Source organism: Salvelinus alpinus, chromosome 16 (genome assembly GCF_045679555.1).
Source record: "Salvelinus alpinus chromosome 16, SLU_Salpinus.1, whole genome shotgun sequence".
Classification (NCBI taxonomy): domain Eukaryota; kingdom Metazoa; phylum Chordata; class Actinopteri; order Salmoniformes; family Salmonidae; genus Salvelinus; species Salvelinus alpinus.
This window is the reverse complement of record NC_092101.1, coordinates 39,747,520-39,759,868: the sequence shown is the minus strand read 5'-3', so window position 1 is coordinate 39,759,868 and position 12,349 is coordinate 39,747,520. Positions and strand designations below refer to the sequence as shown.

Below are 12,349 nucleotides of genomic sequence, written 5' to 3'. Positions count from 1 at the left end.
AGTCAGACTGTTAGATACTAGAGGAGAGACCCAGTCAGACTGTTAGATACTAGAGGAGAGACCCAGTCAGACTGTTAGATACTAGAGGAGAGACCCAGTCAGGCTGTTAGATACTAGAGGAGAGACCCAGTCAGACTGTTAGATACTAGAGGAGAGACCCAGTCAGACTGTTATATACTAGAGGAGAGACCCAGTCAGACTGTTAGATACTAGAGGAGAGACCCAGTCAGACTGTTAGATACTAGAGGAGAGACCCAGTCAGGCTGTTAGATACTAGAGGAGAGACCCAGTCAGACTGTTAGATACTAGAGGAGAGACCCAGTCAGGCTGTTAGATACTAGAGGAGAGACCCAGTCAGACTGTTAGATACTAGAGGAGAGACCCAGTCAGACTGTTAGATACTAGAGGAGAGACCCAGTCAGACTGTTAGATACTAGAGGAGAGACCCAGTCAGACTGTTAGATACTAGAGGAGAGACCCAGTCAGGCTGTTAGATACTAGAGGAGAGACCCAGTCAGGCTGTTAGATACTAGAGGAGAGACCCAGTCAGGCTGTTAGATACTAGAGGAGAGACCCAGTCAGACTGTTAGATACTAGAGGAGAGACCCAGTCAGGCTGTTAGATACTAGAGGAGAGACCCAGTCAGACTGTTAGATACTAGAGGAGAGACCCAGTCAGACTGTTAGATACTAGAGGAGAGACCCAGTCAGACTGTTAGATACTAGAGGAGAGACCCAGTCAGACTGTTAGATACTAGAGGAGAGATCCAGTCAGACTGTTAGATACTAGAGGAGAGACCCAGTCAGGCTGTTAGATACTAGAGGAGAGACCCAGTCAGACTGTTAGATACTAGAGGAGAGACCCAGTCAGACTGTTAGATACTAGAGGAGAGACCCAGTCAGACTGTTAGATACTAGAGGAGAGACCCAGTCATGACTGTTAGATACTAGAGGAGAGACCCAGTCAGGCTGTTAGATACTAGAGGAGAGACCCAGTCAGGCTGTTAGATACTAGAGGAGAGACCCAGTCAGGCTGTTAGATACTAGAGGAGAGACCCAGTCAGACTGTTAGATACTAGAGGAGAGACCCAGTCAGGCTGTTAGATACTAGAGGAGAGACCCAGTCAGACTGTTAGAGACTAGAGGAGAGATCCAGTCAGGCTGTTAGATACTAGAGGAGAGATCCAGTCAGACTGTTAGATACTAGAGGAGAGACCCAGTCAGACTGTTAGATACTAGAGGAGAGACCCAGTCAGACTGTTAGATACTAGAGGAGAGACCCAGTCAGACTGTTAGATACTAGAGGAGAGACCCAGTCAGACTGTTAGATACTAGAGGAGAGACCCAGTCAGACTGTTAGATACTAGAGGAGAGACCCAGTCAGACTGTTAGATACTAGAGGAGAGACCCAGTCATGACTGTTAGATACTAGAGGAGAGACCCAGTCAGACTGTTAGATACTAGAGGAGAGACCCAGTCAGACTGTTAGATACTAGAGGAGAGACCCAGTCAGACTGTTAGATACTAGAGGAGAGACCCAGTCAGGCTGTTAGATACTAGAGGAGAGACCCAGTCAGACATGTTAGATACTAGAGGAGAGACCCAGTCAGACTGTTAGATACTAGAGGAGAGACCCAGTCAGACTGTTAGATACTAGAGGAGAGACCCAGTCAGGCTGTTAGATACTAGAGGAGAGACCCAGTCAGACTGTTAGATACTAGAGGAGAGACCCAGTCAGACTGTTAGATACTAGAGGAGAGACCCAGTCAGACTGTTAGATACTAGAGGAGAGACCCAGTCAGACTGTTAGATACTAGAGGAGAGACCCAGTCAGACTGTTAGATACTAGAGGAGAGACCCAGTCATGCTGTTAGATACTAGAGGAGAGACCCAGTCAGACTGTTAGATACTAGAGGAGAGACCCAGTCAGACTGTTAGATACTAGAGGAGAGACCCAGTCAGACTGTTAGATACTAGAGGAGAGACCCAGTCAGGCTGTTAGATACTAGAGGAGAGACCCAGTCAGACTGTTAGATACTAGAGGAGAGACCCAGTCAGACTGTTAGATACTAGAGGAGAGACCCAGTCATGCTGTTAGATACTAGAGGAGAGACCCAGTCAGACTGTTAGATACTAGAGGAGAGACCCAGTCAGACTGTTAGATACTAGAGGAGAGACCCAGTCAGACTGTTAGATACTAGAGGAGAGACCCAGTCAGACTGTTAGATACTAGAGGAGAGACCCAGTCAGACTGTTAGATACTAGAGGAGAGACCCAGTCAGACTGTTAGATACTAGAGGAGAGACCCAGTCAGACTGTTAGATACTAGAGGAGAGACCCAGTCAGACTGTTAGATACTAGAGGAGAGACCCAGTCAGGCTGTTAGATACTAGAGGAGAGACCCAGTCAGACTGTTAGATACTAGAGGAGAGACCCAGTCAGACTGTTAGATACTAGAGGAGAGACCCAGTCAGACTGTTAGATACTAGAGGAGAGACCCAGTCAGGCTGTTAGATACTAGAGGAGAGACCCAGTCAGACTGTTAGATACTAGAGGAGAGACCCAGTCAGACTGTTAGATACTAGAGGAGAGACCCAGTCAGGCTGTTAGATACTAGAGGAGAGATCCAGTCAGACTGTTAGATACTAGAGGAGAGACCCAGTCAGACTGTTAGATACTAGAGGAGAGACCCAGTCAGACTGTTAGATACTAGAGGAGAGACCCAGTCAGACTGTTAGATACTAGAGGAGAGACCCAGTCAGACTGTTAGATACTAGAGGAGAGACCCAGTCAGACTGTTAGATACTAGAGGAGAGACCCAGTCAGACTGTTAGATACTAGAGGAGAGACCCAGTCAGACTGTTAGATACTAGAGGAGAGACCCAGTCAGACTGTTAGATACTAGAGGAGAGACCCAGTCAGACTGTTAGATACTAGAGGAGAGACCCAGTCAGACTGTTAGATACTAGAGGAGAGACCCAGTCAGACTGTTAGATACTAGAGGAGAGACCCAGTCAGACTGTTAGATACTAGAGGAGAGACCCAGTCAGACTGTTAGATACTAGAGGAGAGACCCAGTCAGGCTGTTAGATACTAGAGGAGAGACCCAGTCAGGCTGTTAGATACTAGAGGAGAGACCCAGTCAGGCTGTTAGATACTAGAGGAGAGACCCAGTCAGACTGTTAGATACTAGAGGAGAGACCCAGTCAGGCTGTTAGATACTAGAGGAGAGACCCAGTCAGACTGTTAGATACTAGAGGAGAGACCCAGTCAGACTGTTAGATACTAGAGGAGAGACCCAGTCAGACTGTTAGATACTAGAGGAGAGACCCAGTCAGACTGTTAGATACTAGAGGAGAGATCCAGTCAGACTGTTAGATACTAGAGGAGAGACCCAGTCAGGCTGTTAGATACTAGAGGAGAGACCCAGTCAGACTGTTAGATACTAGAGGAGAGACCCAGTCAGACTGTTAGATACTAGAGGAGAGACCCAGTCAGACTGTTAGATACTAGAGGAGAGACCCAGTCAGACTGTTAGATACTAGAGGAGAGACCCAGTCAGGCTGTTAGATACTAGAGGAGAGACCCAGTCAGGCTGTTAGATACTAGAGGAGAGACCCAGTCAGGCTGTTAGATACTAGAGGAGAGACCCAGTCAGACTGTTAGATACTAGAGGAGAGACCCAGTCAGGCTGTTAGATACTAGAGGAGAGACCCAGTCAGACTGTTAGAGACTAGAGGAGAGATCCAGTCAGGCTGTTAGATACTAGAGGAGAGATCCAGTCAGACTGTTAGATACTAGAGGAGAGACCCAGTCAGACTGTTAGATACTAGAGGAGAGACCCAGTCAGACTGTTAGATACTAGAGGAGAGACCCAGTCAGACTGTTAGATACTAGAGGAGAGACCCAGTCAGACTGTTAGATACTAGAGGAGAGACCCAGTCAGACTGTTAGATACTAGAGGAGAGACCCAGTCAGACTGTTAGATACTAGAGGAGAGACCCAGTCAGACTGTTAGATACTAGAGGAGAGACCCAGTCAGACTGTTAGATACTAGAGGAGAGACCCAGTCAGACTGTTAGATACTAGAGGAGAGACCCAGTCAGACTGTTAGATACTAGAGGAGAGACCCAGTCAGACTGTTAGATACTAGAGGAGAGACCCAGTCAGACTGTTAGATACTAGAGGAGAGACCCAGTCAGGCTGTTAGATACTAGAGGAGAGACCCAGTCAGACATGTTAGATACTAGAGGAGAGACCCAGTCAGACTGTTAGATACTAGAGGAGAGACCCAGTCAGACTGTTAGATACTAGAGGAGAGACCCAGTCAGGCTGTTAGATACTAGAGGAGAGACCCAGTCAGACTGTTAGATACTAGAGGAGAGACCCAGTCAGACTGTTAGATACTAGAGGAGAGACCCAGTCAGACTGTTAGATACTAGAGGAGAGACCCAGTCAGACTGTTAGATACTAGAGGAGAGACCCAGTCAGACTGTTAGATACTAGAGGAGAGACCCAGTCATGCTGTTAGATACTAGAGGAGAGACCCAGTCAGACTGTTAGATACTAGAGGAGAGACCCAGTCAGACTGTTAGATACTAGAGGAGAGACCCAGTCAGACTGTTAGATACTAGAGGAGAGACCCAGTCAGACTGTTAGATACTAGAGGAGAGACCCAGTCAGACTGTTAGATACTAGAGGAGAGACCCAGTCAGACTGTTAGATACTAGAGGAGAGACCCAGTCATGCTGTTAGATACTAGAGGAGAGACCCAGTCAGACTGTTAGATACTAGAGGAGAGACCCAGTCAGACTGTTAGATACTAGAGGAGAGACCCAGTCAGACTGTTAGATACTAGAGGAGAGACCCAGTCAGACTGTTAGATACTAGAGGAGAGACCCAGTCAGACTGTTAGATACTAGAGGAGAGACCCAGTCAGACTGTTAGATACTAGAGGAGAGACCCAGTCAGACTGTTAGATACTAGAGGAGAGACCCAGTCAGACTGTTAGATACTAGAGGAGAGACCCAGTCAGGCTGTTAGATACTAGAGGAGAGACCCAGTCAGACTGTTAGATACTAGAGGAGAGACCCAGTCAGACTGTTAGATACTAGAGGAGAGACCCAGTCAGACTGTTAGATACTAGAGGAGAGACCCAGTCAGGCTGTTAGATACTAGAGGAGAGACCCAGTCAGACTGTTAGATACTAGAGGAGAGACCCAGTCAGACTGTTAGATACTAGAGGAGAGACCCAGTCAGGCTGTTAGATACTAGAGGAGAGACCCAGTCAGACTGTTAGATACTAGAGGAGAGACCCAGTCAGACTGTTAGATACTAGAGGAGAGACCCAGTCAGACTGTTAGATACTAGAGGAGAGACCCAGTCAGACTGTTAGATACTAGAGGAGAGACCCAGTCAGACTGTTAGATACTAGAGGAGAGACCCAGTCAGACTGTTAGATACTAGAGGAGAGACCCAGTCAGACTGTTAGATACTAGAGGAGAGACCCAGTCAGACTGTTAGATACTAGAGGAGAGACCCAGTCAGACTGTTAGATACTAGAGGAGAGACCCAGTCAGACTGTTAGATACTAGAGGAGAGACCCAGTCAGACTGTTAGATACTAGAGGAGAGACCCAGTCAGGCTGTTAGATACTAGAGGAGAGACCCAGTCAGGCTGTTAGATACTAGAGGAGAGACCCAGTCAGGCTGTTAGATACTAGAGGAGAGACCCAGTCAGACTGTTAGATACTAGAGGAGAGACCCAGTCAGGCTGTTAGATACTAGAGGAGAGACCCAGTCAGACTGTTAGATACTAGAGGAGAGACCCAGTCAGACTGTTAGATACTAGAGGAGAGACCCAGTCAGACTGTTAGATACTAGAGGAGAGACCCAGTCAGACTGTTAGATACTAGAGGAGAGACCCAGTCAGACTGTTAGATACTAGAGGAGAGACCCAGTCAGGCTGTTAGATACTAGAGGAGAGACCCAGTCAGACTGTTAGATACTAGAGGAGAGACCCAGTCAGACTGTTAGATACTAGAGGAGAGACCCAGTCAGACTGTTAGATACTAGAGGAGAGACCCAGTCAGACTGTTAGATACTAGAGGAGAGACCCAGTCAGACTGTTAGATACTAGAGGAGAGACCCAGTCAGACTGTTAGATACTAGAGGAGAGACCCAGTCAGACTGTTAGATACTAGAGGAGAGACCCAGTCAGACTGTTAGATACTAGAGGAGAGACCCAGTCAGACTGTTAGATACTAGAGGAGAGACCCAGTCAGGCTGTTAGATACTAGAGGAGAGACCCAGTCAGACTGTTAGATACTAGAGGAGAGACCCAGTCAGGCTGTTAGAGACTAGAGGAGAGACCCAGTCATGTTGTTAGATACTAGAGGAGAGACCCAGTCAGACTGTTAGATACTAGAGGAGAGACCCAGTCAGGCTGTTAGATACTAGAGGAGAGACCCAGTCAGGCTGTTAGATACTAGAGGAGAGACCCAGTCAGACTGTTAGATACTAGAGGAGAGACCCAGTCAGGCTGTTAGATACTAGAGGAGAGACCCAGTCAGACTGTTAGAGACTAGAGGAGAGATCCAGTCAGGCTGTTAGATACTAGAGGAGAGACCCAGTCAGACTGTTAGATACTAGAGGAGAGACCCAGTCAGACTGTTAGATACTAGAGGAGAGACCCAGTCATGCTGTTAGATACTAGAGGAGAGACCCAGTCAGACTGTTAGATACTAGAGGAGAGACCCAGTCAGACTGTTAGATACTAGAGGAGAGACCCAGTCAGACTGTTAGATACTAGAGGAGAGACCCAGTCAGGCTATTAGATACTAGAGGAGAGATCCAGTCAGACTGTTAGAGACTAGAGGAGAGACCCAGTCAGACTGTTAGATACTAGAGGAGAGACCCAGTCAGACTGTTAGATACTAGAGGAGAGACCCAGTCATGCTGTTAGAGACTAGAGGAGAGACCCAGTCAGACTGTTAGATACTAGAGGAGAGACCCAGTCAGACTGTTAGAGACTAGAGGAGAGACCCAGTCAGGCTGTTAGAGACTAGAGGAGAGACCCAGTCAGGCTGTTAGAGACTAGAGGAGAGACCCAGTCAGACTGTTAGATACTAGAGGAGAGATCCAGTCAGACTGTTAGATACTAGAGGAGAGACCCAGTCAGGCTGTTAGAGACTAGAGGAGAGACCCAGTCAGACTGTTAGAGACTAGAGGAGAGACCCAGTCAGACTGTTAGATACTAGAGGAGAGACCCAGTCAGGCTGTTAGATACTAGAGGAGAGACCCAGTCAGGCTGTTAGATACTAGAGGAGAGACCCAGTCAAACTGTTAGATACTAGAGGAGAGACCCAGTCAGACTGTTAGATACTAGAGGAGAGACCCAGTCAGGCTGTTAGAGACTAGAGGAGAGACCCAGTCATGCTGTTAGATACTAGAGGAGAGACCCAGTCAGGCTGTTAGAGACTAGAGGAGAGACCCAGTCAGACTGTTAGATACTAGAGGAGAGACCCAGTCAGGCTGTTAGAGACTAGAGGAGAGACCCAGTCATGTTGTTAGATACTAGAGGAGAGACCCAGTCAGACTGTTAGATACTAGAGGAGAGACCCAGTCAGGCTGTTAGATACTAGAGGAGAGACCCAGTCAGGCTGTTAGATACTAGAGGAGAGACCCAGTCAGACTGTTAGATACTAGAGGAGAGACCCAGTCAGGCTGTTAGATACTAGAGGAGAGACCCAGTCAGACTGTTAGAGACTAGAGGAGAGATCCAGTCAGGCTGTTAGATACTAGAGGAGAGATCCAGTCAGACTGTTAGATACTAGAGGAGAGACCCAGTCAGACTGTTAGATACTAGAGGAGAGACCCAGTCAGACTGTTAGATACTAGAGGAGAGACCCAGTCAGACTGTTAGATACTAGAGGAGAGACCCAGTCAGACTGTTAGATACTAGAGGAGAGACCCAGTCAGACTGTTTGATACTAGAGGAGAGACCCAGTCAGACTGTTAGATACTAGAGGAGAGACCCAGTCAGACTGTTAGATACTAGAGGAGAGACCCAGTCAGACTGTTAGATACTAGAGGAGAGACCCAGTCAGACTGTTAGATACTAGAGGAGAGACCCAGTCAGACTGTTAGATACTAGAGGAGAGACCCAGTCAGGCTGTTAGATACTAGAGGAGAGACCCAGTCAGACTGTTAGATACTAGAGGAGAGACCCAGTCAGACTGTTAGATACTAGAGGAGAGACCCAGTCAGACTGTTAGATACTAGAGGAGAGACCCAGTCAGGCTGTTAGATACTAGAGGAGAGACCCAGTCAGACTGTTAGATACTAGAGGAGAGACCCAGTCAGACTGTTAGATACTAGAGGAGAGACCCAGTCAGACTGTTAGATACTAGAGGAGAGACCCAGTCAGACTGTTAGATACTAGAGGAGAGACCCAGTCATGCTGTTAGATACTAGAGGAGAGACCCAGTCAGACTGTTAGATACTAGAGGAGAGACCCAGTCAGACTGTTAGATACTAGAGGAGAGACCCAGTCAGACTGTTAGATACTAGAGGAGAGACCCAGTCAGACTGTTAGATACTAGAGGAGAGACCCAGTCAGGCTGTTAGATACTAGAGGAGAGACCCAGTCAGACTGTTAGATACTAGAGGAGAGACCCAGTCAGACTGTTAGATACTAGAGGAGAGACCCAGTCAGACTGTTAGATACTAGAGGAGAGACCCAGTCAGGCTGTTAGATACTAGAGGAGAGACCCAGTCAGACTGTTAGATACTAGAGGAGAGACCCAGTCAGACTGTTAGATACTAGAGGAGAGACCCAGTCAGACTGTTAGATACTAGAGGAGAGACCCAGTCAGACTGTTAGATACTAGAGGAGAGACCCAGTCATGCTGTTAGATACTAGAGGAGAGACCCAGTCAGACTGTTAGATACTAGAGGAGAGACCCAGTCAGACTGTTATATACTAGAGGAGAGACCCAGTCAGACTGTTAGATACTAGAGGAGAGACCCAGTCAGGCTGTTAGATACTAGAGGAGAGATCCAGTCAGACTGTTAGAGACTAGAGGAGAGACCCAGTCAGACTGTTAGATACTAGAGGAGAGACCCAGTCAGACTGTTAGATACTAGAGGAGAGACCCAGTCATGCTGTTAGAGACTAGAGGAGAGACCCAGTCAGACTGTTAGATACTAGAGGAGAGACCCAGTCAGACTGTTAGAGACTAGAGGAGAGACCCAGTCAGGCTGTTAGAGACTAGAGGAGAGACCCAGTCAGGCTGTTAGAGACTAGAGGAGAGACCCAGTCAGACTGTTAGATACTAGAGGAGAGACCCAGTCAGACTGTTAGATACTAGAGGAGAGACCCAGTCAGGCTGTTAGAGACTAGAGGAGAGACCCAGTCAGACTGTTAGAGACTAGAGGAGAGACCCAGTCAGACTGTTAGATACTAGAGGAGAGACCCAGTCAGGCTGTTAGATACTAGAGGAGAGACCCAGTCAGACTGTTAGATACTAGAGGAGAGACCCAGTCAGACTGTTAGATACTAGAGGAGAGACCCAGTCATGCTGTTAGAGACTAGAGGAGAGACCCAGTCAGGCTGTTAGAGACTAGAGGAGAGACCCAGTCAGACTGTTAGATACTAGAGGAGAGACCCAGTCAGACTGTTAGATACTAGAGGAGAGACCCAGTCAGACTGTTAGATACTAGAGGAGAGACCCAGTCAGACTGTTAGATACTAGAGGAGAGACCCAGTCAGACTGTTATATACTAGAGGAGAGACCCAGTCAGGCTGTTAGAGACTAGAGGAGAGACCCAGTCAGACTGTTAGATACTAGAGGAGAGACCCAGTCAGGCTGTTAGATACTAGAGGAGAGACCCAGTCAGGCTGTTAGATACTATAGGAGAGACCCAGTCATGCTGTTAGAGACTAGAGGAGAGACCCAGTCAGACTGTTAGATACTAGAGGAGAGACCCAGTCATGCTGTTAGATACTAGAGGAGAGACCCAGTCAGGCTGTTAGATACTAGAGGAAAGACCCAGTCAGGCTGTTAGAGACTAGAGGAGAGACCCAGTCATGTTGTTAGATACTAGAGGAGAGACCCAGTCAGACTGTTAGAGACTAGAGGAGAGACCCAGTCATGCTGTTAGATACTAGAGGAGAGACCCAGTCAGGCTGTTAGAGACTAGAGGAGAGACCCAGTCAGACTGTTAGATACTAGAGGAGAGACCCAGTCAGACTGTTAGATACTAGAGGAGAGACCCAGTCAGACTGTTAGATACTAGAGGAGAGACCCAGTCAGACTGTTAGATACTAGAGGAGAGACCCAGTCATGCTGTTAGATACTAGAGGAGAGACCCAGTCAGGCTGTTAGAGACTAGAGGAGAGACCCAGTCAGACTGTTAGATACTAGAGGAGAGACCCAGTCAGACTGTTAGATACTAGAGGAGAGACCCAGTCAGACTGTTAGATACTAGAGGAGAGACCCAGTCATGCTGTTAGATACTAGAGGAGAGACCCAGTCAGGCTGTTAGAGACTAGAGGAGAGACCCAGTCAGACTGTTAGATACTAGAGGAGAGACCCAGTCAGACTGTTAGATACTAGAGGAGAGACCCAGTCAGACTGTTAGATACTAGAGGAGAGACCCAGTCAGACTGTTAGATACTAGAGGAGAGACCCAGTCAGACTGTTATATACTAGAGGAGAGACCCAGTCAGGCTGTTAGAGACTAGAGGAGAGACCCAGTCAGGCTGTTAGAGACTAGAGGAGAGACCCAGTCATGCTGTTAGATACTAGAGGAGAGACCCAGTCAGGCTGTTAGAGACTAGAGGAGAGACCCAGTCAGACTGTTAGATACTAGAGGAGAGATCCAGTCATGCTGTTAGATACTATAGGAGAGACCCAGTCAGACTGTTAGATACTAGAGGAGAGACCCAGTCATGCTGTTAGATACTAGAGGAGAGACCCAGTCAGGCTGTTAGAGACTAGAGGAGAGACCCAGTCAGACTGTTAGATACTAGAGGAGAGACCCAGTCAGACTGTTAGATACTAGAGGAGAGACCCAGTCAGACTGTTAGATACTAGAGGAGAGACCCAGTCAGACTGTTAGATACTAGAGGAGAGACCCAGTCAGACTGTTAGATACTAGAGGAGAGACCCAGTCATGTTGTTAGATACTAGAGGAGAGACCCAGTCAGGCTGTTAGAGACTAGAGGAGAGACCCAGTCATGCTGTTAGATACTAGAGGAGAGACCCAGTCAGGCTGTTAGAGACTAGAGGAGAGACCCAGTCAGACTGTTAGATACTAGAGGAGAGACCCAGTCAGGCTGTTAGAGACTAGAGGAGAGACCCAGTCATGTTGTTAGATACTAGAGGAGAGACCCAGTCAGACTGTTAGATACTAGAGGAGAGACCCAGTCAGGCTGTTAGATACTAGAGGAGAGACCCAGTCAGGCTGTTAGAGACTAGAGGAGAGACCCAGTCAGACTGTTAGATACTAGAGGAGAGACCCAGTCAGACTGTTAGATACTAGAGGAGAGACCCAGTCAGACTGTTAGATACTAGAGGAGAGACCCAGTCAGACTGTTAGATACTAGACGAGAGACCTAGTCAGACTGTTAGATACTAGAGGAGAGACCCAGCCAGGCTGTTAGATACTAGAGGAGAGACCCAGTCAGGCTGTTAGATACTAGAGGAGAGACCCAGTCAGGCTCATCCATCCACAACCTACAGAGTTTTACTGTAACAAGCTGGCCAGTCTTGTTACATGGTGTGAGTGGGTTTTACTATAGACAGACATTAGTATCCACTTTAAATGCCCACCTTGTGATATTTACAGCCGTCACTCTAGCCTGTACTGTGTTCTGGAGGCTCTCATATTACCTCTCAAGTCCTGTGGAGCCGATAGGTTTGATGGTTGGATGTATGGAGGTGCAGGTCGGTGGATGTGCAGCGGTTAACGATCCTTCTCCTGTGCTTGTGTTTCCCAGGGTGACCGTGGTCTTGCAGGTCCATTGGGTGCTCCTGGGGAGATGGGGTCCAGGGTAAGTACAGAACTAAGTACACAATGTCTATATGCACCACTTAGAGAGAGTGTCTGGAAGCATTACACTGGTGGCATGTTGGCAGCTCAGTCCCTGCCTCCCAGGGGTTTGGAGGCATATCAAAAGCACTTTTTGTTTTCTTAGTTTCTGTCTTTTCTGTGGTTGATCAACTGTAACTCTGAACCTCAAGGCAGTATCTATAAATTATGTAACTACTGTATGGCTCTGTCCCATATCTCAATATAAATGCTATTTCCTCTTTAGTGTTCAAGACACCTATCTTAGAGTTCTGT

General features: G+C 47.6%; 1 protein-coding gene across 2 annotated transcripts in view; it reads left to right on the top strand.

The window, feature by feature from the left end:
• LOC139541501 (collagen alpha-1(XXIV) chain-like) overlaps positions 1–12,349 on the top strand; it is a 316,499-nt gene that overhangs the window by 221,768 nt on the left and 82,382 nt on the right. For both annotated transcript variants that reach the window (XM_071346202.1, XM_071346201.1), the window contains exon 26: positions 12,003–12,056. In XM_071346202.1, the coding sequence (XP_071202303.1) occupies positions 12,003–12,056 (54 nt within the window). The remainder of the gene's footprint in view (positions 1–12,002; positions 12,057–12,349) is intronic.